At 39.3% G+C, this 26,005-nt stretch overlaps 3 protein-coding genes across 4 annotated transcripts in view; 2 read left to right on the forward strand and 1 right to left on the reverse strand.

Annotated features, from left to right (window-relative positions):
• Positions 1-26,005, reverse strand: part of LOC141359320 (uncharacterized) — a 256,996-nt gene that overhangs the window by 110,628 nt on the left and 120,363 nt on the right. The window lies entirely within an intron of this gene.
• LOC141359324 (uncharacterized) overlaps positions 1-26,005 on the forward strand; it is a 564,790-nt gene that overhangs the window by 57,202 nt on the left and 481,583 nt on the right. The window lies entirely within an intron of this gene.
• LOC129453135 (hepatic and glial cell adhesion molecule-like) lies at positions 10,651-13,343 on the forward strand. Its single transcript, XM_073862387.1, has 4 exons — positions 10,651-10,954; positions 12,106-12,411; positions 13,061-13,179; positions 13,302-13,343. The coding sequence occupies exons 1-4, from the start codon at positions 10,663-10,665 to the stop codon at positions 13,341-13,343; spliced, it is 759 nt and encodes a 252-aa protein (XP_073718488.1). The 5' UTR covers positions 10,651-10,662.

Raw genomic sequence — 26,005 nt, forward strand, 5'->3', positions numbered from 1 at the left:
TTATGTCTATTGACGCCACACTTGGTAGTTGTGATGCCAGTCAGGATCTGAGGGGGCATGCAGAGTTTCGTCGCAGCGCCACCTAGTGGTCATACGAATGCTGTACATGCTTATAACTTTGGCTGTGATCAACGTATTTTCACGGGACTCGATTTTTTGGAGTCCTGAATAGTTGCCAAGTCCAAAAATACCAAACATGCCAGAATTCGCCTTATAATTAACCCTGCGCATCAAAAAAAGTACTTAACAAACACGCGCAAATATCTCCGCGAGCGTTATTCTGATCGACTCGAAAACACCATAGGAAGAAACTAACCTTACCTTCTGAATAAAAAGTTTCATTGGCGTTATATTAAAATTTTCATCAGAAATGGCCGAAAATTGCAAAAAACGAAAAATTACCTTTACATTTTGTGTTTTTTACACATAAATGGTTATAACTTCATAAAGCAAAGAGATTTTTTCACCATATTTGATACGCTGATGTAAAACCACAGTCTGAGGCCACACAAAAAAAAGTGTATGCTTGCACCACTAGTTGGCGTTATAATTAAACAAAACCTTTGAAATCATGCCACCCTGTGGTCATACAACTGTTTCTTCACTAAACTAAAGTGTATAGTCATGAAACTAGCTAGATGTAACGCAGTCATGACTTAAGGTTGCATGCACAACTTTATCATTGCGCCACCTAGTGGTTTTGAGATAGAAATATGGTATTTTTGCCAAAAACTACTCCAACAGTACATCTAAAATCTTGGGTCATCATGTATTATTCCTTTCATGGCTTGGAGATCATTGGTGCATGCCAATTAACTCCTTAGCAACCAATTAGGATACCTTATCAACCCTTTTTACAAGAGCTATATCTCTGCATCAGAACATCGTAGAGACATGGGGGTGGTCTCTCTTGACTCATTAACACCACTGTAACATTTTGTGAGCTGAGAATTGCTACTGCAAGCACTACTCACATTTTCTTCAGTGTTCTAGTTGTCAGTGCTCCTCGAGAAGAGAGGGAGAGATTACACTGAATGAAAACACAGCTTTTTTGCTGATAACTGTTATATTATTTAGTCTGAAATCAAGAGATTTTCCTAGGTTCTTTCAACTGCTCATCCGAATTCAACTTTACTTTCTTCTGTGCCCTTTTTGGCTTGACCCCGGCATTGCTGCTTGCAGCTATATTTAGGGGTCAAGCCCCGAAGGGGCGTAGAACCCTATTGTATTTGTTAGTTTTCTTTTTATAATAATTATTATTATTAGTTATTCTTCTTCCGCCATTGCGGTCTATGGCAGCCCATAGAACCGTACGTAGGAAAGTTATGAAATTTGGCACACTGATAAAGGACAGTACAATGTGTCCCCACAGCAAATTTGGAGTCTCTATGTCTAACCCGCTAGCGCCACCAACAGTCCAAAGTTGCACTTATGTTTTTGCTTATAACTTGTGACCCGTACGTCCTAGAAATTAAATTCTTGTTTCCTCTGATTCCTTGGCTCAAGACGATTCGATTGGACCCTATGACGTCATTTTCCGTCATGAAAATTTTCCCGCCATTTTTAAATATTCATAAAACCTACTTTTGCGAACTCGTCCTAGAGCTTTTGCCGGATTGCCTTGAAAATCGGTATGCACCATCTAGAGACACTCAAGGCAAAAAGTTATTAAAAGAATTTTGATAAACCAATCCGTTGTCGTATAGCGCGTCAACAAATTTTACGTAGAGCTCAAAAAAACGGATTTGAGGCTGTATCTTTGCCAAACTTAAGCCTATTGACACGATACTTTGTATTTGTGATGCCAGTCAGGAAATAAGGGTGCATGCAGAGTTTTGTCACAGCGCCACCTAGTGGTCAGACTTATGTTTTACACGCCTATAACTTTGACTCCGATTGACGTATTTTCACGGGACTTGTTTCCTTGGAGTTCTGAATAGTTGCCGAGTCCAACGATACCAAACATACCAGAATTCGCCTTACGGTTAACCCTGCGCAGCAAAATAGCGCTTAAGAAACACGCGTAAATATCTCCGCGAACGTTTTTCCGATCGACTCAAAAACACCATAGGAAGAAACTAACCTTACCTTCTGAACAAAAAGTTATATTGGCGTTATATTAAAATTTTCATCAGAAATGGCCGAAAATTGCGAAAAACGAAAAATTACCTTCAAATTTTGTGTTTTTTACATATAAATGGTTGTAACTTTGTAACGAAAATACATTTTTTCACCAGATTTGATACGCTGATGCATGAGCACATTCTGAGGCCACACAAAAAAAATTGTATGCTTGCACCACTAGATGGCCTTATAATTGAACAAAACCTTTGATAACAAGCCAGCCCTATGGTCATACAACTGTTTCTTAACTAAACTAAAGTGTATAGTCATAAAACTAGCTAGATGTAACACAATCATGACCTGATGTTGCATGCACAATTTTTTCATTGCGCCACCTACTGGTTTTGAGATGGAATATGGTATTTTTGCCTAAAACTACTGCAACAACACATCTAAAACCATGAGTCATCATGGATTATTCCTTTCATGGTTTTGACTATAATCACTGTGGTTGCCAATTCACTCCCTAGCAACCATTGAGAATACCTTATCAACCGTTTTTGCAAGAGCTATATCTCTGCATCAGAACATCGAAGAGACACGCGGATGGTCTCTTTTGACTAATTAAACTTGTTGTAACATGATGTGACCCATGTTTTGCCACTGCAAACACCACTCACATGTCCTTCAGTGCTCTAATGTTCCATGATTGTCAATAACAGAAGGACGATTGCAGTAGACAAGAACTTAGATTATTTTTGTTGATAACTTTTTTGTTTTTTCATCTAAAATTATAAGGGTTTACCTAGGTTATTCAATCTGCTTATCCAATCTCAATTTTACATCCTTTTGTGCCCTTTTCGGCTTGACCCCGGCATTGCTGCTTGCAGCTATATTTAGGGGTCAAGCCCCGAAGGGGCGTAGAACCCTATTGTATTTGTTAGTTTTCTTTTTATAATAATTATTATTATTATTAGTTATTCTTCTTCCGCCATTGCGGTCTATGGCAGCCCATAGAACCGTACGTAGGAAAGTTATGAAATTTGGCACACTGATAAAGGACAGTCCAATGTGTCCCCACAGCAAATTTGGAGTCTCTATGTCTAACCCACTAGCGCCACCAACAGTCCAAAGTTGCACTTATGTTTTTGCTTATAACTTCTGATCCGTAAGCCCTAGAAACAAAATTCTTACTTCCTCTGATTCCTTGGCTCAAGACGATTCGATTGGACCCTATGTCGTTATTTTCCGTCATAAAAATTGTTCCGCCATTTTGAATTATTCGTAAAACCTACTTTTTCGAACTCGTCCTAGGGCTTTTCTCCGATTGCCACGAAAATTGGTATGTATCATCTTGAGACACTCATGGCAAAAAGTTATCAAAAGAATTTCGATACAGCAATCCGTTGTCGTATACCGCCTTAACAAATTTTACGTAGAGCGCAAAAAAACTGATTTTAGGCTGTATCTTCGTCAAACTTAGGCCTATTGACACGACACTTGGTACTTCTGATGCCAGTCAGGAACCGAGGGTGCATGCACAGTTTCGTTGCAGCGCCACCTAGTGGCCAGAGAAATGTTTTATACACCTATAACTTTGGCTCCGATTGACGTATTTTCACAGGACTTGTTTCTTTGGAGTTCTGAATAGTTGCCGAGTCCAACGATACCAAACATGCCAGATTTCGCCTTACGGTTAACCCTGGGCAGCAAAATAGCGCTTAAAAAACACGCGTGAATATCTCCGCGAGCGTTATTCCGATCGTCTCGAAAACACCATAGGAAGAAACTAACCTTACCTTCTGAACAAAAAGTTCTATTGGCGTTATATTAAAATTTTCATCAGAAATTGCCGAAAATTGCAAAAAACGAAAAATTACATTCAAATTTTGTGTTTTTTACACATAAATGGTTGTAACTTCGTAACGAAAATATATTTTTTCACCAGATTTGCTACGCTGATGCATGAGCACATTCTGAGGCAACACAAAAAAAATTGTGTGCTTGCACCACTAGATGGCCTTATAATTGAACAAAACCTTTGTTAACAATCCAGCCTTATGGTCATACAACTGTTTCTTAACTAAACTAAAGTGTATTGTCATAAAACTAGCTAGATGTAACACAATCATGACCTGATGTTGCATGCACAATTTTTTCATTGCGCCACCTACTGGTTTTGAGATAGAATATAGTATTTTTGCCTAAAACTACTGCAACAACACATCTAAAACCATGAGTCATCATGGATTATTCCTTTCATGGCTTTGACTATAATCACTGGTGGTTGCCAAGTTACTCCCTAGCAACCATTGAGAATACCTTATCGACCGTTTTTGCAAAAGCTATATCTCAGCATCAAAACATCGTAGAGACACGGGGATGGTCTCTTTTGAGTTATTAAACTTGTTGTAACATGATGTGACCCATGTTTTGCCACTGCAAACACCACTCACATGTCCTTCAGTGCTCTAATGTTTCATGACTGTCAATAACAGAAGGACGATTGTAGTAGACAAGAACTTAGATTATTTTTGTTGATAACTTTTTTGTGTTTTCATCTAAAATTATTAGGTTTACTTAGGTTCTTCAATCTGCTTATCCAATCTCAATTTTACATCCTTTTGTACCCTTTTCGGCTTGACCCCGGCATTGCTGCTTGCAGCTATATTAATAATTATAATTATTATTCCTGTCACCTTGCGGTCTATGGCAGCCCATAGAACCGTACGTAGGAAAGTTATGAAATTTGGCACACCGACAGAGGACAGTCCAAATAATATCCATAGCAATTTTCGAGTCTCTATCTGAAACCCGCTAGCGCCACCAACAGTCCAAAGTTGCACTTACGTTTTTGCTTATAACTTCTGATCCGTAAGTCCTAGAAACGAGATTCTTGTTTCCTCTGATTCCTTGGCTCAAGACGATTCGAATAGACTCTATGACGTCATTTTCCGTCATGAAAATTTTTCCGCCATTTTGAAATATTCGTAAAACCTACTTTTGCGAACTCGTCCTAGAGTTTTTACCCGATTGCCACGAAAATCGGTATGCAGCATGTAGAGACACTCACGGCAAAAAGTTATTAAAAGAATTTCGATACACCAATCCGTTGTCGTATAGCGTGTCAACGAATTTTACATAGAGCCCAAAAAAACAGATTTTAGGCTGTATCTTCGCCAAACTAAGGCCTATTGACACGACACTTGGTACTTGAGATGCCAGTCAGGAACTGAGGGTGCATGCACAGTTTCGTCGCAGCGCCACCTAGTGGTCAGACTTATGCTTTACATGCCTATAACTTTGGCTCCGATGGACATATTTTCACGGGACTTGTTTCTTTGGAGTTCTGAATAGTTGCCGAGTCCAACGATACCAAACATGCCAGAAATCGCCTTACGGTTAACCCTGCGCAGCAAAATAACGCTTAAAAAACACACGTGAATATCTCCGCGAACGTTTTTCCGATCGACTCGAAAACACCATAGGAAGAAACTAACCTTACCTTCTGAACAAAAAGTTTTATTGGCGTTATATTAAAATTTTTATCAGAAATGGCCGAAAATTGCAAAAAAACTAAAAATTACCTTTAAATTTGGTGTTTTTTACACATAAATGGTTATAACTCTGCAACAAAATGAGATTTTTACACCAGATTTGATACACTGATGTATGAGCACATTCTGAGGCCACACAATAAAAATTGTATGCTTGCACCACTAGATGGCCTTATAATTGAACAAAACCTTTGATATCAAACCAGCCCTATGGCCATACAACTGTTCCTTCACTAAATTAATGTTTATAGTCATAAAACTAGCTAGATGTAACACAATCATGAACTAATGCTGCATGCACAATTTTGTCATTGCGTCACCTACTGGTTTTGAGATAGAATATGGCATTTTTTGCCTAAAACTACTGCAACAACACATCTAAAACCATGAGTCATCATGGATTATTCCTTTCATGGCTTTGACTATAATCACTGTTGGTTGCCAATTCACTCCCTAGCAACCATTGAGAATACCCATTGAGAATCAACCGTGTTTGCAAAAGCTATATCTCTGCATCAGAACAAGGTAGAGACACTGGGATGGTCTCTTTTGACTCATTAACACTACTGTAACATCTTGTGAGCTGAGTATTGCCACTGCAAGCACCACTCACATTTCCTTCAGTGTTCTAGTTGTTAATGATATTCGAGAAGAGAGGGAGTGATTTCACTGAATGAGTACGCAGCTTTTTTGCTGGAATTATTTTATATTATTTTGTCTAAAATCGAGATTTTCCTAGGTTCTTTAAACTGCTCATCCGAACTCAACTTTACTTTCTTCTGCTGCTCATCCGAACTCAACTTTACTTTCTTCTGTGCCCTTTTTGGCTTGACCCCGGTAATTGCTGCTTGCAGCTATATTTGTAATTACATTTACTGGTCACAGATCTGAGATCAGATTCAGTTACGGTAATGATATTCACTGGTCACAGATCTGAGATCAGATTCAATTCTGGCAATAATATTCACTGGTCACAAATATGAGATCAATTTCAGTTATGATAATGATATTCACTGGTCACTAATCTGAGAGCAGATTTAGTTATGGCAATGATATTCACTAGTCACAGATCTAAGATCAGATTTAGTTTCGACAATGATATTCACTAGTCACAGATCTAAGATCAGATTTAGTTTCGACAATGATATTCACTAGTCACAGATCTAAGATCAGATTTGGTTTCGACAATGATATTCACTAGTCACAGATCTAAGATCAGATTTGGTTTCGACAATGATTCACTAGTCACAGATCTAAGATCAGATTTGGTTTTGACAATGATTTTGACTAGTCACAGATCTCAGATCAGACTCGGTTTCGACAATGAAATTCACAGGTCACAGATCTGAGATCAGATTCGGTTACGGTAATGATATTCACTGGTCACAGATCTGAGATCAGATTCGGTTACGGTAATGATATCCACTGGTCACAGATCTGAGATCATATTCAGTTACAGTAATGATATTCACTGATCACAGATCTGAGTTCAGATTCGGTTACGGTAATGATATTCACTGATCACAGATCTGAGATCAGATTCAGTTAGGTTAATGATATTAACCGATCACAGATCTGAGATCAGATTCGGTTACGGTAATGATATTCACTAGTCACAGATCTAAGATCAGATTTGTTTTCGACAATGATATTCACTAGTCACAGATCTAAGATCAGACTTGGTTTCGACAATGATATTCACTAGTCACAGATCTCAGATCAGACTCGGTTTCGACAATGATATTCACTGATCACAGATCTGAGATCAGATTCAGTTAGGTTAATGATATTCACTGATCACAGATCTGAGATCAGATTCAGTTACGGTAATGATATTCACTGATCACAGATCTGAGATCAGATTCGGTTACGGTAATGATATTCACTGATCACAGATCTGAGATCAGATTCAGTTATGGTAATGACATTCACTGATCACAGATCTGAGTTCAGATTCGGTTACGGTAATGATATTCACTGATCACAGATCTGAGATCAGATTCAGTTAGGTTAATGATATTAACCGATCACAGATCTGAGATCAGATTCGGTTACGGTAATGATATTCACTAGTCACAGATCTAAGATCAGATTTGTTTTCGACAATGATATTCACTAGTCACAGATCTAAGATCAGACTTGGTTTCGACAATGATATTCACTAGTCACAGATCTCAGATCAGACTCGGTTTCGACAATGATATCCACTGGTCACAGATCTGAGATCATATTCAGTTACAGTAATGATATTCACTGGTGACAGATCTGAGATCAGATTCAGTTACAGTAATGATGATCACTGGTCACTGATCTGAGATCAGATTCGCTTACTGTAATGATATTCACTGATCACAGATCTGAGATCAGATTCAGTTATGGTAATGACATTCACTGATCACAGATCTGAGATCAGATTCGGTTACGGCAATACTATTTACTGGTCACAGATCTGAGATCAGATTCAGTTATAGCAGTGAAATTCACTGGTCACAGATCTGAAATCAGATTTAGTTATGGTAATGATATTTACTGGTCACAGATCTGAGATTCAGATTCAGTTAGGCAATGATATTCATCAGTAATCACTCAACATCTCAATACTGATCTCTGTCAGCTGTGTTCAGGTAATATTAGTGTTTATGTATTATTTAAATAAACATGTTTGTAAATCATTTAGTGGTGCAAACTACACACATTTTAAAATAGACATTTTAGACACATTGTACAGAAACTGTATTAATCAATTACCTCAATGATGCACACTATTAAACTTTAGACTCCTAAACTGGTCATTTGTGGAACAAGGGTTAGTTTAGTAAATTTAAAGGAACTAACATGGTCTGTCTAGTTTCACTGTCACTCATTTCTTTTCTTAGGAACCTACGGCTGTGCGTGTGGTTTTACTGAAGCTGTGATCCGATTGGCCGTCTCTGTTATGGTGGGCGTGGCTGCTGTTGCTGTTCTGGTTTATGACATCAGAACCAGAGGAGATGAAGAGAAGAAGAGGATGAGATCAGACATACAGTTAAACACACTTAATTCAGATGAAGATTAGGTTTTGCTTTTACTAATCCTATATAGTTCTGCATATCAGTTCTGGTTCTTATCGGTTTCAATTCCAGTTTAGTCAAACACTTAGATAATAAAATGTCATTCAGACCACTTATTGAATGTGAAGTAATGCATTTTTGAGCAATGTTTTAAAAAGAACATGCTAATATAATGGTTAAACTATGGTGAGACAAATGCTAATATATGGTTACTGTGGATTTACCCCAAATATCATGCTTGAACCATGGTTACTGTTGTAAGGCAATTTTAAATTCATGGTTAGCCTACTGTGGTTTAATTACAAATACAAAGGTTTAACTGTGGTTACCATGGCGAGGCTATGGTAAAGTTGTGGCTAGTACTACGGTTTACTACAAATACCATATTTAAACTACGGTATAAATAATAAAACTTTCATGTTATTTTATAGTATATTTTATAGAGGTCACAGGTTAATGCATGTACATTACCTCACAAATACATACTGAATCAAATAAAATAAATATTTCTTCTTTAACTGTTGCCAGTAGCTCAATGTGTTTGTGATTTACTTATTTATCATACTACGTATGCTTATGGTCAGTAATGTTGTTTATTTAGATGCTATTTGGTTGCGGCTATAGTTTTATCAATGACTGACTTGTCGGTCTGTTGTGGGTACATTTACATGCTCCGAAACGTGACGCTAGACAAAACAAACTGTGATTGGTTGTTTGACATCCAGACCTTCAGTCACTACAGTCGTGCTAAGTGGGCATGGCTTCAACAACCAGCCACCTCAGCTTTTTCACGAGTGATTGATGTGCGGCCAAGATGGCAAAGGCAGGCACCGCTTACTATTGGCTTCAAAAAAGCTCTTCACAAACCTATGAGTGATGTCATGGACATAACATCCATATTTTTTACAGTGTACCTAAAGTTGAGTGTTAATGTGATTCTTTTTTGTGCTTGTCTTGTATTTTGACTTTTATCTGAAGTCTATACATAAACATAAAACATTTAAACCATTTGCTTATAGTTGTTATGTGTTATCTTTCTATTGTTTTATTTAATTTTTTTTATGTCTGAGACGGTCAGGAATAAAAAAAGTATTGTAGTATACGTGTACTTTCATAACCTGTGTTTAATTATAACCTAAGTGTGAACAGATGTCAGTTTCAGTATGACACAGAGCTAAAGCAGTGGACTGTTTAATGTATGAATTATGAATAAAAACACTTTTATTTTACACAAAAGTATCATAATAATGCATGCTATAAACAGTCAAATAAATGCACATTTACACTTATTTTTGTTTATTTTATTTCTGTGTGCTCTCCTGGTTGAACATTTTGCAAAGGTAGGGCTACCTTTGTCACATCACCTTTAAGGAAATGCTTCGTGTTTGCTAGGCGTTGCATGAGCTGAACTTTGCAGATCATCATTTCCTCTTATACGACCATAACTGTCGTTTCATTATTAAACTCTCATCTGAGATTTATTAACAGTTAAGACACGATTATTATAACATTTTCTGGTGTTGTGCAAGATGATGAAGAAAATGTTTGTTGTAATTTTGAACTGTTTCTGGAGTCTATCTGGTAAGTAATCAAGTATTTTTATATCTTCAGTTTCATCAGTCTGTTATATTATTTCTGTCAAAAATAAAGGTACAACGCTGTCACTGGGGCATTACCCTTTAAAAAAGGTCTTAATATGTACCATTTAGGTACAAATATGTATCTTTGAACTGCGAATATGTACCTTTGAAGTACTAATATGCTCTCTTTGGGTACAAAGGTGTACCTTTTACTGTCCCAGTGACAACTTTTGTACCTTTATTTCTGAGAGTGTGATCTCTATTTTACTTAAATAGGTTTTAGCAGCATATGCCTATTTGCATGAAAATAATTTATTGCAAAATACTGAATACATTTTAAACTTTAGTGATTCTAATTATAAACTATATGTAAATCCAGGTGTATTTGGCACAGGTGAGTTTGTGTCAGTGATGGAGGGAGATTCTGTCACTTTATCTGTCAGTCTCAGTGAAACACACAGAAAAGAAGGAATCTCCTGGAAGTTTGGACCTCAGTACACCACTATAGCTGAAATTGACGTTGCTGACAATATTATCCGTTTATATAGTGACAGAGCTGATGGGAGATTCAAAGGCAGACTGAAGCTGGATCACAGTGGATCTCTCACCATCACAAACATCAGAACCACAGACTCTGGACTTTATAAAGTGACCCAAACCAGCACAGACAAACAACTCAATATATTTCATCTTACTGTCTATGGTGAGTAAAGAAGAAGTGGTGAATATCTAAAACAGTGTGTTCACCTTCTCACTATCAGTTCTTGTATTTGGTTTTTGTTGTTAATGTCAGGATCTGAACTTTGGTTCTTTGGGTTTGTTTCTTGTTTAATGAGTTCATGGCTCTTGAGTGTTTAATTGGCGGCATTGGTTTATGGTTCACTTCTAGATGTTTTAGGGTTTTAATGCACAATGTGGAGGCAAAGTTGGTAACGTCTGCAGAGTTTAATGCACATCTGGATGTGGATTATCCTGCTTACCATTGTAATTTGCTATGTTAAAGAGCCCATACTGTATTTGTACATACATATATACTGCTATTTGAAAGGCTCATGCACCTGCGATTCTCATGCGTGTTTTATCAGAAAAGATTGGTTTTAAATCACCATCAGCTGCTTTCAGATGGAGCGGCATTTACTACACAAAGCCGTAGTTCATTGGGGAAGCTCAGCAAAATTGCGTTTATTATCTAGGAAAATCGACTCCGATAATCTATGCGATTTTACCTTCTCAGTGAACTACGGCTCTGTGTAGAAATGCCGCTCCATCTGAAAGCAGGTGATGGCAATTTACTTCTAATCATTATTTGCGCAACAAAGTACTTTTTAACCACTTGTCTTGCGCTAGCCCTGGGATGCGCGTCCACGACCTTACGTATTACATAATCACGTCATAAGGTCACACTCCCAGTTTGTCTGTTTCCCTTGTGTTCACTGTTTGTTGCCCCCTGGACTATCACCTGTTTCATGTCTACAATCATCCTTATCTGCCAGTAATCATCCTCCTACCTATTTAAGCTCACCAGTGCCCTCACCTGTTCTTGTATTATTTTAATTAAAGTTTATCGTCTTGATTGTCTCTCCAAGTCTCTCCTTTTTTCTTCCAGTTAGAAAATAAGTTAAGATCTGAAGAACATATGTCCCAGATCTTAATTTCTTCAGTTGTGCTTGCTGTCTATGTATATGTAGTCTTTAATTTTCTAGCCCAGTTGGCTAAGGTGGACCAATTTTGCCCCATCATGTTTTTAAGTTGTTTGCCTTTATCTCAATAAAGTGCAGTTTAGGTTCTTTCTGTATTTGTGACAAAACTAAAACTCTTATGCATTGTAAACTTTATTTATTTTTATGATTTCAGCTCCTCTTCCAGTTCCTGTCATCACAAACGCCTCTCCAGAAAACAATTCATCATCAGAAACATCAAATTGTTCATTGTTGTGTTCAATTTTGAATGTGAGAGATTTAAGAGATGCGAGTCTCTCCTGGTACAAAGGAAAAAGTTTATTGTCCAACATCAATGTGTCTGAATCCAACTTCAGCAACATCTCTCTACCTCTGGAGGTGGATTATCAGGATACAGACACATACAGCTGTGTGGCACAACATCCTTTAAGCAAACAGACTCAATATTACTGCCTTACTGATCTCTGTCAGCAGTGTTCAGGTATTAAAGGTGTTTATTCTGATCTAGACTCATTCATCTTTGAAAGATCTTTCATCTCAGATTCAGTTACGGCAATGATATTTACTGGTCACTGATCTCAGATCAGATTCCGTTACGGTAATGATATTCACTGGTGACAGATCTGAGATCAGATGCGGTTACGACAATGATGTTCACTGGTCACAGATCTGAGATCAGATTCAGGTACGGTAATGATGTTTACTGATCTGAGATCAGATTCAGTTACGGTAATGATGTTTACTGATCTGAGATCAGATTCAGTTGCGATAATGATATTCACAGGGTAATGATTTTCCTGGTCACAGATCTGAGATCAGATTCGGTTGCGGTAATGATGTTCACTGGTCACAGGTCTGAGATCAGATTCGGTTACGGTAATGATATTCACAGGGTAATGATATACCCTGGTCACAGATCTGAGATCAGATTCGGTTGCGGTAATAATATTCACTGGTCACAGATCTGAGATCAAATTCGGTTACGTAATGATATTCACTGATCATATTCGGTTACGGTAATTATATTCACTGGTCACAGATTTTAGACTAGATTCGGTTACCGTAATGATATTCACTGGTCACTGATCTGAGGTCAAATTAGGTTACAGTAATGTCTCCCTTTCATTCAGTTACAGGTCTCTCTTTCATTTATATTGTTCTCATCTGTGTTGTTGGATCTCTGATGATTGTAGCTCCAGTTTTGATCTTCTGCATCTCCAGGAAACTGAGAACTACAGCTAAAAAAATTGTAAATATATTTATTTGTTTTTATAAAAAACATAATTTTGAAATGTATTTTCATAAATGCTCCATACTATTGTTATGTAATCATGTTAAAGCTTGTGTGTTTTTGTGTTTATATCTGTACAGGGATTTACTGAAGAGGATAATATTCTCTATACAGAACCATGAGACAGAGTCACTGTGGTTGGACATTTAGATTACAGTAAATGTCTTTGCTTAATACATCAGTTAAGTTTTAAATGCTTGTGTCCACATTGGAATCAACTAGCTCTGTCAACCAACTTCAACAGTTTAACTATGTTGGCGAGGTTTCATTTGTTACATACTTTGAAGTCAGAGTTCATCTTGAGGAGTTAAATTAAATAATGTGTCAAAGTATATCAGAAGTTGAAACAGAAGCAGATTGTGACAGACAAGGTTGAGACTTTAACAGTCAGCGCTGTCTGAAGTACTAGAACTTCACATCATGTGGAATTCTGTGGGTATAAGTGGGCTAGTTAAGCCTAGCTAATGTTTTATTATTAACTTTAAGGGCTCTATCTTACACCCGGCGCAATGCAGCGCAATGCGCGACGCAAGTGTCTTTCGCTAGTTTCCACCCTAATTTTCACGTTTAGCGCCACATTGTTTAAATAGCAAATGCATTTGCGCCCCCTTTTGCGTCCATGGGCGTTCTGGTCTGAAAATGAGGTGTGTTCAGGCGCATTGTTTGCGCGTTGCTATTTTGAGGCAACTAAAATAGACTACGCCATTGACCAACAAAAACCTGGTGTGTTTTATGTTTTATAACCAATGTGTTTTATGTTATTTAAAGAGCGCATTAGTAATAATATGCGCCTATAAACGGGAGGACAACGCGGGTTTGCTTATCACAAAGTACATGAATGCGCAGCAGCACAAAAATGCTTTTAAATATGAAAGATTAAAGGATTGAATGTAAAAGATTATTATTGAGTCTCTTGGACATATTTATAAATGAGGACTGATTATGAGACGTTAAGGCGCAAAGAGCTGCTTCACCTGCAGCCTGGTAAGTAAATAAATGCTTTGCTTTGAACAAATGCGTCTGTTTTTAAATGTTTTTTTATGCTACCTCGCGGAGTTATTGTATATGATGTACCTGTGGATATGGTGAGATGAGAAACATTTGTAAGTAATGCTTAAAAAAACTCTTTGCTAAAAAAACCGCTGTCCAAAGTGCTGAAACGTGAGGAGAGCCGTTTGTAATTTCTTTATCTCCTGTTTGTTACAAATAAAGTATTTTTAGAGTACAAACCTTATCTTACATACTTGTAAATTATGTTTTGATGATATTGGATAGCCATACATTTAAAGCAATTACAAGCCTGCTTTTTACTTCCATGACTAAAAGAAAACGGGTTTTAAAGGTTTTAATAAAAAAATAACAATTTCAATACAAGTGAAAAACGAACCACAACACAATTATTTAACATTAATCTTAAACTGGGGATCTTCTACCTCCGCTTAGTTTTTCAGTTTACAAAGTCCGTCATCTAAATAGGGATTAGACATAGCGCCAGCGGAACTTGCTTTTAAAGGGAATGAGAGCTGAGTCTCTCATTGGTTTACTGCACGTTACGCCCAAAATACTCCCATTACAAAAGGACCTACCCTTTTCGACCATGCGCTCGGCGCAAAAACAAATTTTCCCGTCGTTAAATTAGCAAAAGTGGATTCGGACACGCCCATTTAGATGTTGCGCTGTGCGCTTTAGACAATGCGCTTAGATCGTTAAAATAGAGCCCTAAAAGTGGAACTTGTTAAAACCACAGATATGGTAAATATTACAGGGGCAATGTTTCTTTGTGTAATCAAGCAGCTATATATTGGGGGACTAAAGAACAGCTGAATCTTGTGGTGAAGATTTGTACCTGTTATTTTTTAATCTTTACTTTGAATTTGTTTATTAAACCGTGACTATTTGTAATGGTGATTCATTAAACTTCTCATAAATAAATTTCAGAGTGTATTCATGTATTTATAACATTATCTGAACCTGAAAAGGCCGTAACTACAGCTTGAGGGACCGAAACATTCAGGCTTTATGTATCAAAACATACCAGATAACAAAAAATAAGTCTATCTGTAGCATATTGTGTACCCTAGCTGAAGGTGGCGGGTCTCTGAGTTAAATCTCCTAAGAGCTTCATCTTTTCACTCACGTATACATTAGTGCATGAGATTTTTCTCAAACGTGAGCTGTATGAGCTGATAATGATGATGATGACAAAATCGCCAACATTTGTTTTTAAGGCTGCATGCAATGTGCAGATGTGCATAAGCAACTACGAATAAACTTACAATATTGTACTGTATGCTTACATTAAAACCATTATATACTGTATCATACTACAACCAAACTGCATATTCAAATTTTAATTAACAGAACTACTTCCAAAACAAAATATAAAAATATTGAAGGGTGCGCACTTGGAGACATGCTATAATTTGAATAAATAATAAGTTGAGTCTTAGAAATGATTATTGGGGCAATTTTAGGGATGTTTTTTTTTTTACAACAAATCTACACTTTTTACATATCAATAAATACAATTTTCACTTTAGTTTAAATTTAAGTGAACATTTTAAGTTAAATAAACGTATGGTTTTTTTTAGGTGTTTCCAATTGACGTAACTTTTTAAGTTGATCAACTTTTAACTTTTTACAGTGTATGGCAATGTGTTTTTGGGTTGATGAAATGTGTGTATGTTAGGAAATTTGGGAAATACAGGTGCGATAAAAAAATACAAGACACAAATTCCCAAAATATAAAATAAAAATTAAAGGGGCAATATTGCAAAACGTTTTTTAAGATGTAAAATAAATATTTTATTTTAGGTTTAAGCTCATGTCCGGATTAACATGTTAAAATTGCCACTGTGTAGGTGCAATCAAAAATGTGCCGTTTTGGGTGTGTCCTTTAATATGCAAATAAACTGATGATTGTGCAAACACTGATCACCATAATGGTCGTTTGTTGAAATTAAAACTCAAGTGTGCTACTAAATGCTACAAATTACAAATGTCAATAAATAAATAACCAATACTTGCAACTGTGCAATACTTGGTTTTAGAATAACAAGGTGCTGTATGAGGTCTGTGGCATAAACATTTTGATCAACGTAGCCTTTGCCTAAGTTCATTAAAGGGGCTAAACTTCTTTAAACTCTGGGAGGAAAAGCACAGAGCGTGAAAAATAACACAGTGCCAGTGTGGACAAAACCCCAGCTGTTGTTGATTTTTTAACTCTTTCCCCGCCATTAACTCGCCAAAAAAGAGAATCGCTTTCCTGCCAATGATGAGTTTTTCAGGCAATCCGTAATATCCGTAATATTATTAACCGCTATTAACCACCAGATTTAACCTTATCCAACATATACAACACAAGTTTTTCAGCTTTTTGCTCAAAACTTGGTATTTTTGAAGAAACCATTTGAGAGGTGATAAAAAGAGAACCAATTACAAGAACAAATTTTTTTGAAAGCAGAGGGAATGTTCTTTCATGTGATATATTATATATTTGAAGAAGAAAATTTCTAGAAAACATTAAACTTTTGTAAAAAATTATGAAAAGTGATGGCGTGGGCTGGCAACTTAAAAAAAAGCTGACGAGGAAAGAGTTAAAAGTGCGGTGATTCCATTGGAAACAATTGAAAATATACACCGGTCGTAGGCGAAATTGCCTTGGTGTACACACCCTTTGAGCTCTGTTTATGTTTCTTGTCTTGTCACAACGACAGTTATATATCTTTTTTTGTAGTTTACAGTACATCACAATAAAATACTGTGAGCTATGTAGCATTGCGTTAGCAACACAAAGATGATGGGTTCAACCGTTATGAGGGTACACATACAGATGAGATTTATGACTTGTAAGTTGCACTGTAAGTTACTATGGTTGAAATCATCTTTTAAATGATGTGTAAAATGTAATGTTAGTGTTAAAGGAAACTCTGCTTACAGTACCCTACTTGTAGGCACACTAGTATGTGGCCTTTTATTTTGGATCCAAAACCCTGATGTGGCCCTCAAGTCAAAAAAGTTTGCCCACCACTGACCTATTATATAACCTATACCTTTACATTAACATTTTCATTAGACAAAAAAACTATTATCTAAACTTTAAACAGCATTACACTTCTCGTAACGCAGAGTATTTATGGCAATGAAGTTAGTTACGCTTAACAGAAAACTCGCTGGACCTGAAATGACAAACGAAAGAAGCTGTGAAGACTAAACTGACTGTGACCACAAACCTATAAGACAAAAATAAAAGTGAGATGGTCAGTCTTCTCAGTTCTTCAGTTAATCTTTATTTCACATCTCTTAATATGTTGAAATTCATTAGATTCCTGTCTTGTGTCTCTTCAGATATTCTTAATTTTGTTCCTTTGATTGCAGTTTTTGTGTGTTTTCTTTATCTAGAAACCAAACTTCATCTAAAGCATCTCAGTCCTACATCTCTAACATTTATACACAGTTGTGTCTTATATACATGACTGTATACTCAAATGATATTAAGTTAACTTAAAGTGTGTCGCGGATTAGGATGTTCTGAGTGGTTGTTGAGGTGTTTTGGGAAATTAGGTGGTTGTTTTCTGACCTAGGTTCAGGTTTCATTATGATTTATATGATTTATAAGTTTATTCATCTCTTTAAACCTTTAAACCTGCTAATAGTGATGTCACCTCCTTCATCTTCATGCTTAACATCTCTGTTTGTTTGTGTTCATGCTTTATATCTACATCATGTTGTACTGTACAAACAGCATTCATAGTTGACAAAGGTTTCCATTTTTGCACGTTTATGTTAATTCAATAATGCTACAGTTCAACAGAGTTTTAATGGTTGTGCTCCTTTAAAGTTTTATAAATCTCTTTATTTCCTTACATATTTTCATATTTTGTATTTATTGATTTTTATACAGATCTGATCAGTGATCAGTTCATCTGTGTATCCTAATGCAGATTACGGTCACACTGCAGCACCATCTAGTGTTTAAACATGAAAACACACCCATAGCTTACACATACATTTATACATCAGTTATCAAATAATCAATTAATCAATTAATTTATTTTTATGATAGCATGTATCATTAAAAATGTATTTGATACAGACAATGACCTGAGAACAGCCAGTGTATGATAAACACAATTTACTTTTCTGATCATATTTCAGTCAGTTTGACAGAGTAAATTAGATTAAATGTAGATCTTAGTTATATGAGGACATTAAAGTAGTTTTCACAAACATTACAAAAAACATTACTGGTGTGCGTCGTAAGACATAAAAATGATATTTTTAAAGATATGTGAGTAGCTGTTATCAGTTTGAGACAGTTCATGTATTTTAGTCTGAGATTAGAGATAAACTCTGTCTGTCAAACTGACCTTTAATATTTTATCTCATAAACTGCAGATGTGAGCCTCCAAAAACATTTGATGTCTTATAAAGTAATAGAAATAAAACCTGATAACATTTAATAATATTAATACCATACTGGGGAGTTAAGTTACCAAATTTAAGAAATGACTTGTGTTCATATCTAATTTGCTCAGAAATTTTAGTTGATCTTTAAAATATTTAGTTTGATTAGAGATCTCATCCTGAAGAGTTTAATGGGAAACTTATGAAATCTTCATCATTATGGTGGATTTTGAACATATTTTATATTTTACTGATGTAAATCATATTTTGACATAAAGGTTAAATCATATAAATAAATCATGTAGTTTATCTGTGAAGAGATTGAGTTGATCTTGTGTTAGATTGTGGTAAAGTTTTGTTGTGTTTATCTCTCATCTATAATTCATGTTTGATGTCTTGATGTGTTTGAAAACTTTACTTTCTGTTCTTCACATCAATCAGAAAACATTTATGATCCAATACAAAGAAAGATGTTTCATGTCATATTTATTAATAATGATAATAACACACGGTACATTTACTTGAACTTGTTAAAGCTTAACTTCAAAACAAAGCTGGCATGCATTAACTTTTTTACATTTTAAAGGGATAGTTCACCAAAAATGAAAATTGTGTCATCATTTACTCACTCTCATGCTGCCACAAACCTGCACACACTTCTCTGATGAACACAAAAGAAGATACCCCGAGGAATGTCTCTGTAACCAAATCGTTCATGGACCTCAATCACTTCCACAGTAGGTATAAAAGAATATTGTGGAAGTAAATGGGGTCCACGAACCGCCCGATTACAAACACCTCAAAATATCTTCCGTTGTGTTCATCAGAACAAAGAAACCCATACAGGTTTGTAACAACATGAATGATGACAGAATTTTTGGGTGAACTATCCCTTTAAAAGCAAAATAATCAGCGTTTATCCACTCGAGAACTGAAATGATAAGACAAAACTTTTTATCAATACGGTAACATGTATATGTATTCATTTAAATGACGGTTACATGCTGTAAAGTGAAACAAAAATTAGAATAATAACAAGCAGAAAAGATTCATGTATCTCAACACACTACAAGTCATATTTAATACTGGATTACAAACCTTAAACTTTGGTGCAGTTTAGTAAGATTAGTTATCTTATGAGTAAAATCAGTTGTGTTAGTCAGTCAAGTGCTATATAAAAGTTTTTTTTTGTATCTGTACTGAGAGTCTGAATTCATATTTACAATTTTACATTCAGATCTGATCACAGAACAGATTTACTTAAGCAAAAATATTTAAGCATAACTAGTTAATGTAGCAAAATATAATGACAAATATAAAACTAAATGAACATGAACTTGAATAATAAAAACATCAAAACCTCAAACTGAATTAGCACTAAATGACCAAAGATGTTTATCAATGATGTGTATTTTAAATACACACTGAACTTTTATAATAATAATAAAGACAGATTGTCATCTTTACTGAACACACAGATCAACATGAAGTTGTTTTTGATGTTAACAGAAAATCAGATTATTGTCAGGTTAGAGAAAGATTACAGGTGTACACACAGATCATCTTACTGTATGTAATGTATATATTGATTGATATTAAAGTAATACTGTCTATAATCACACAATATAAAAAGAGATCACAGTCAAACTGTTAATATGATGTGAGGTGAGTAACAGATATGAAATATAAATGTAATAAAATAAAATAAACAGATTCTGATCATTCATCAATGTGGACAGCAAATAAATGAAAGTTGGTTTTCCTGTTTATCATCTTAAAAAGGTTTCATCACTTGAGCTCAACAGCACATAAAGGGTTAATTTCTTATTTTAACAGAAGTGATCATGAATGCAGTAAAACAGATTTGTTACTGTAGATGTTGATGATGAATCACTCATGATATTGACCATCTATCACCTCATCAAACACTCAACAGAGGATCCCTAGCCGTCGGGTCATTTCTTGCTGAAAAAAAGAAAAAAGAAAAATGATTATGTGACTGAGGGTTATTTCTCTGTATATTTATAACACTGTTCACTGTGAAGAATTTTATGTATATTTCTTTCTTGTGTAACTGATGTCTGACGTGTTGCATCACAACTGTGTCCTGATATAATTAACATGTGTGTCTGTAAAGATGTGAACCAAAATGCCTCATACAGATGTTTGTATGGCTAATAGTAACTGATCAGTGTGAAAAACAAAACCTCACAAAAGATTGTGCTGCTGTTTTGAAATCAAATGATTTGTAAAAGTGCTACAAAAATAAATCAGACTTAACAATGAAAAGCAGCAGACTGAACTCAATAAGTGAATGAAGAATCAGTTCAGATGTCTTGTGTGTTTGTGTTTCAGTGTATCAGTGGAATAATGAATCATCTCTAATCTCATCAAATCAATGAGATAAACACAAGATGATCTGATAGTGTTGTTAGTTTACTGCGCTTCAGCATCACCGTGTCATCAATCTGTGTAACTTCAGCGGTTCTGTGAACATGATTTTAAGATCAAATCTCATTAGACGTTTTTTTCACTGGTCAAAGAAAGAAAAATTCTACATACAGGTTGAAATTAAAATATGTTTGCTTTATCACAGCACACACACAGTGTGATTTGGTTTTATAGTGAACTATTATTTTAATTGTAGTGCATCATCATATCTCATTTAATCTGATTTTTCGTGGCAAATGCCGTTATATTATTTTTGGGCATGAGTCTTAACCTTGAACTCAAACCATATATAGTCAATAGGTTCCCTTTCAGTCGGTCACTACGACGTCATGTCGTGACCGACGAATTGGGAACCGCTTCGCGGGTGACCTATCTGCTTCGAGAAACCTTTAAAACGCCAATGAACTTGGCATGCAGATAATTGCATCTGCCGGCGCCGCCCCGCCGCATAGGTATTTAATGAGCGGCAGGTGCAGTTATCAAATCAGCTTTTTAGCTTCGAAAGCTGGCAGACTAAACTGCTCACGAGAAGCTGCTTATCTCTCTTACCTGGAATAGATCTCTGCGTGCTAGTTGGTTGGGCGAAGGCACCACAGCGGGGCTCGCATAGTGTTTCCACCACCTTTGATCTTCGTGATCGCTTTCACTCCTTTTAGTTGAGTGTGTGCGTTCTCCTCCCTGTGTGCTTCATCAACTACACATCTGAAAGAGTGATTTCCCTAAAAGAGCTGCAGTTGAACTTGCGTCTTTTTAAAGACAGCCGTTCACTGCTCACGGGCGTTAAGCGTCTTTTTAAAGATGTCTTTCCGTCCGTGTTCGACTCCTGGATGCGGCAAATATATGGGTCCTCGTGATGGACACGATCGTTGTCTCTCGTGTCTGGGTCTCCAGCACGCTGAGGTGGCTTTCGTGGGAGGGACATGCTCCGCTTGCGAGAGTTTGACTCTTGCGGATCTGCGGGGTCGTGTGGCGTTTCTCCGGGAACGCCGCCCTCCGTTGTTGATCACCCCTAAGAAGGCGGCTGTGAAGCTACGGAGAGACGACCTCCGCCTTACGGTGCTGAATCGGCAAGCTGGTTCGTCCAGCGGCTCTCAGCCACCGGATCCGCAACCATCCGAGGTTCCGATGGAGACGGAGAGCGCGCGTTCTGCGTCGCTTTCTACCTCTGTCGGACCTCCCGAGGATTCGATATCTGTCGTAACATCGGAGGGGGGGCCGTCATTTTCGGACGTTGATCCGGATCCTCTCCCTCCTTCGGGAAGGGTTGCGGTTCCTGATCTCGACCCGGAGATGACAGCTATGCTCGCTCGGGCTGCGGAGACGGTCGGGTTGGAGTGGAGAGCTCCTCCCCCTCCCGTACCGTCCCGCCTAGATGATTGGTACTTTGGGGCTGCACGGGCTTCACAGTCTTCCCCACCGGTGCCTTTCTTTCCCGAGGTGCATGATGAGCTGACTCGGACGTGGAAAACCCCGTTTTCCTCCCGGAACCGTCCGTATCAGCCATCACCCCTCACCTCCCTCGATGGCGGGGCTGCTAAAGGGTATGCCGGTATCCCGACAGTGGAGCGTTCGGTAGCGATGCAGTTGTGTCCTGCCGGAGTTTCCTACTGGAAGGACCGTCCTACCCTTCCCTCACAAGCCTGCAGACATTCGTCAGCCCTGACGGAGTCTGCGTACCGGGCTTGTGGGGAGGCAGCTTCAGCCATACATGCCATGGCTTTGTTGCAGGTTCATCAGGCTAAGGCTCTGAAGGACCTGCACGAGGGTGGTCACGATTCGGCGGTCTTTAAAGATCTGCGTGCGGCTACGGATCTGGCGCTACGTGCGACCAAGACCACCGCGCAAGCCGTCGGTCGTGCTATGTCCACTTTGGTGGTCCAGGAGCGCCACCTCTGGCTGTGCCTGGCGGACATGAGAGATGCCGATAAAACCCGGCTCTTGAATGCTCCGGTCTCCCAGGCCGGCCTGTTCGGCGAGGCAGTAGAAGACTTTGCACAGCAGGTCTCAGCCACCCAGAAGCAGACTGAGGCTCTTGCCAACATCATGCCGCGTCGGAAGAAACCAACACCTGCCCCGTCGACGTCGGCACCTCAGTCTGCCCCTCGCCAAGGGCGTCCTGCAGCGGCGGCCGCCTCCGTTCCTCATCGGGGCCGTCCTAGGAAGCGAGGAACCGGCCGTCAGCAGCCCGCCCCGCCCGCTAAGCCTGGTGGAAAGCATAAATCTAAGCGGCCCTGAGATGGGCGACCTGGAGGTGGAGGGGATCGCTCTTCGGGAGATGGTGAACGCACCACTCCCCCCCCCCCCCGGAGGAGGACCGGGTGGGGAATCTTTGGTTTTCGTTAATTTCCGTTCCGCCGGCTTTTCAGCCGGCACCCACAAAACCACAAAAAGAGCGAATTCCTCTTCCTCCTCCAGGTCATCAGAGGCAGTCGGGTGTGACGGATGGGCTCATAACCCTACGTTCTCCCCCTCCTCTCTCGCCAACGGATGTGTTATGCGCACCGAGATATCTTCATCAGAGTCTTCCCCGCGCAGCCATCCATCAGCGGAGTCAGGTGAGTGCTCATTCTCACAATACACATGTCAACGCAGCCCAAGAGAGCGCGTCATCGAGCACCGCCGTTCCGCTCGCCGCGGGTACTATGATTGTGCCGTTAATTCCCCTCGCCCGGTATCTGGAAGCTTGGCAGCAACTTCCCAGTCCGTCGCGCTGGCTTTTACGCACGATCCGTCTTGGCTATGCGATACAATTCGCCCGGCGACCTCCCAAATTTACAGGCATCCGTTTCACTATAGTGAAACCCGCCGATGCGCACGTAGTACGTGCAGAGATTGCTGTCTTATTGGCGAAAGACGCGATTCAGCCGGTTCCTCCAGCCGAGATGAGGTCAGGGTTTTACAGCCCTTACTTTATTGTACCCAAGAAAAGCGGCGGGTTGCGACCGATCCTGGATCTGCGCGTTCTGAATCGAGCACTTCACAAGATGCCGTTCAAAATGCTTACGCAGAAAACCATATTTCAATGCATTCGCCCACAGGATTGGTTTGCAGCCATCGACCTGAAGGACGCGTACTTTCATGTCTCAATCCTTCCCCGGCACAGGCCGTTTCTCCGCTTTGCGTTCGAGGGAAAAGCATATCAGTACAAAGTCTTACCGTTCGGGCTCTCTCTCTCTCCCCGCGTCTTCACAAAAGTGGCAGAGGGCGCTTTAAAACCTCTCAGAGAGAGCGGTGTTCGCATCTTGGCATATCTCGACGATTGGCTCATTATAGCACAGTCGCGTCAAATGCTTTGCACTCATCTAGATCGGGTGCTCAAACACCTCGCCCGTCTCGGTCTTCAGGTCAACCGAGAGAAGAGCAAACTGTGCCCGACACAGAAGATCTCTTTTCTCGGCATGGAATTGGATTCGGTCAATCTTACAGCACGCCTCACGGAGGCGCGCGTTCAGTCGAGTCTGGCTTGCTTGAATACGTTTTCGGGCAAGACTGCGGTTCCTCTGAAACAATTTCAGAAATTACTGGGGCATATGGCTGCAGCCGCGGCTGTAACACCGCTCGGTTTGCTGCATATGAGACCGCTTCAGCATTGGCTTCACGACCGAGTCCCGAGGAGAGCGTGGCTAACCGGCTTTCACCGTGTCACGATCACACCGAAATGCCGTCTCACTTTCACCCCGTGGTCAGACCCAGCGTTTCTCAGGGCGGGGGTGCCACTGAGACAGGTCTCCAGACATGCAATAGTATGCACAGATGCCTCCAACACGGGGTGGGGAGCCACGTATGGCGAGCTTGCAGCTTCAGGAGTATGGACATCACCCCAGCTGCATTGGCACATAAATTGCCGAGAACTGTGGGCTGTATATCTTGCGCTCGTCCGCTTCAGCAGCGAGTTGAGAGGCAAAGATGTATTAGTTCGCACAGACAACATTGCGACTGTTGCGTATATCAATCGCCAAGGCGGAGTGCGCTCTCGTCACATGTCGCATCTCGCCCGCCATCTCCTCTTTTGGAGTCAGAAGAATCTGAGGTCTCTTCGTGCCATTCACATCCCGGGGTCGCTCAACGCAGCGGCAGACGTGCTTTCCCGAGCAGCGCGCCCCGGCGAATGGCGACTCCACCCTCAATCGGTCCAGCTGATTTGGAGACGTTTCGGCAGAGCGCAGATAGATCTGTTTGCATCTCCAGAAACAACCCACTGTCGCCTATTTTATTCACTGAACGAGGGATCACTCGGCGTGGATGCATTGGCGCACAGCTGGCCGAGAGGTCTTCGCAAATACGCATTTCCCCCAGTGCGCCTCATTGCACAGACATTGTGCAAAGTCAGGGAGGACGAGGAGAAAATTCTTTTAGTTGCTCCATATTGGGCCACCAGGAGTTGGTTTCCAGAGCTCACTCTCCTCGCGACAGCCCCTCCCTGGAGGATTCCCCTGAGGAGGGACCTTCTGTCTCAAGAAGGGGGCACATTAGGTTGTAGGTGATTTACCCCCGGCGGTATCTAACACCATCGCTGCAGCGCGAGCGCCGTCTACGAGACAGGCGTATACGCTGAAATGGAACCTGTTTGTTGTTTGGTGTACTTCTCAACGAGAGGACCCCCGAGAATGCCCGATCAGTATTGTGCTTTCATATCTCCAGCACCGCTTGGAGAAGAGGCTGTCACCATCTACTATTAAAGTAGATATCGCGGCAATATCCGCGCATCACGCACCCATAGACGGTAGATCTGTGGGTCAGCACGATCTGGTCATTAGGTTTTTAAGAGGTGCACGGAGGCTCAATCCTTCGCGTCCTCCCTCTATTCCTCCTTGGGACCTGTCCATGGTGCTGAACGCTCTCAGGGACTGCCCGTTCGAGCCTCTGCAGACGGTGAGTGTCAAGTTTCTCACTATGAAAACTTTGATGCTCCTCGCACTGGCTTCTA

Source organism: Misgurnus anguillicaudatus, chromosome 23 (genome assembly GCF_027580225.2).
Source record: "Misgurnus anguillicaudatus chromosome 23, ASM2758022v2, whole genome shotgun sequence".
Taxonomy (NCBI): domain Eukaryota; kingdom Metazoa; phylum Chordata; class Actinopteri; order Cypriniformes; family Cobitidae; genus Misgurnus; species Misgurnus anguillicaudatus.

Excerpts from the sequence above, each read along its gene's own strand:
- LOC129453135 (XM_073862387.1), top strand. The coding sequence starts at position 10,663 with ATGGAGGGAGATTCTGTCACTTTATCTGTCAGTCTCAGTGAAACACAC. Across the intron at positions 10,955-12,105 it reads ATTTCATCTTACTGTCTATG|CTCCTCTTCCAGTTCCTGTC; the intron begins GTGAGTAAAGAA and ends TTATGATTTCAG. Across the intron at positions 13,180-13,301 it reads GAACTACAGCTAAAAAAATT|GGATTTACTGAAGAGGATAA; the intron begins GTAAATATATTT and ends ATATCTGTACAG.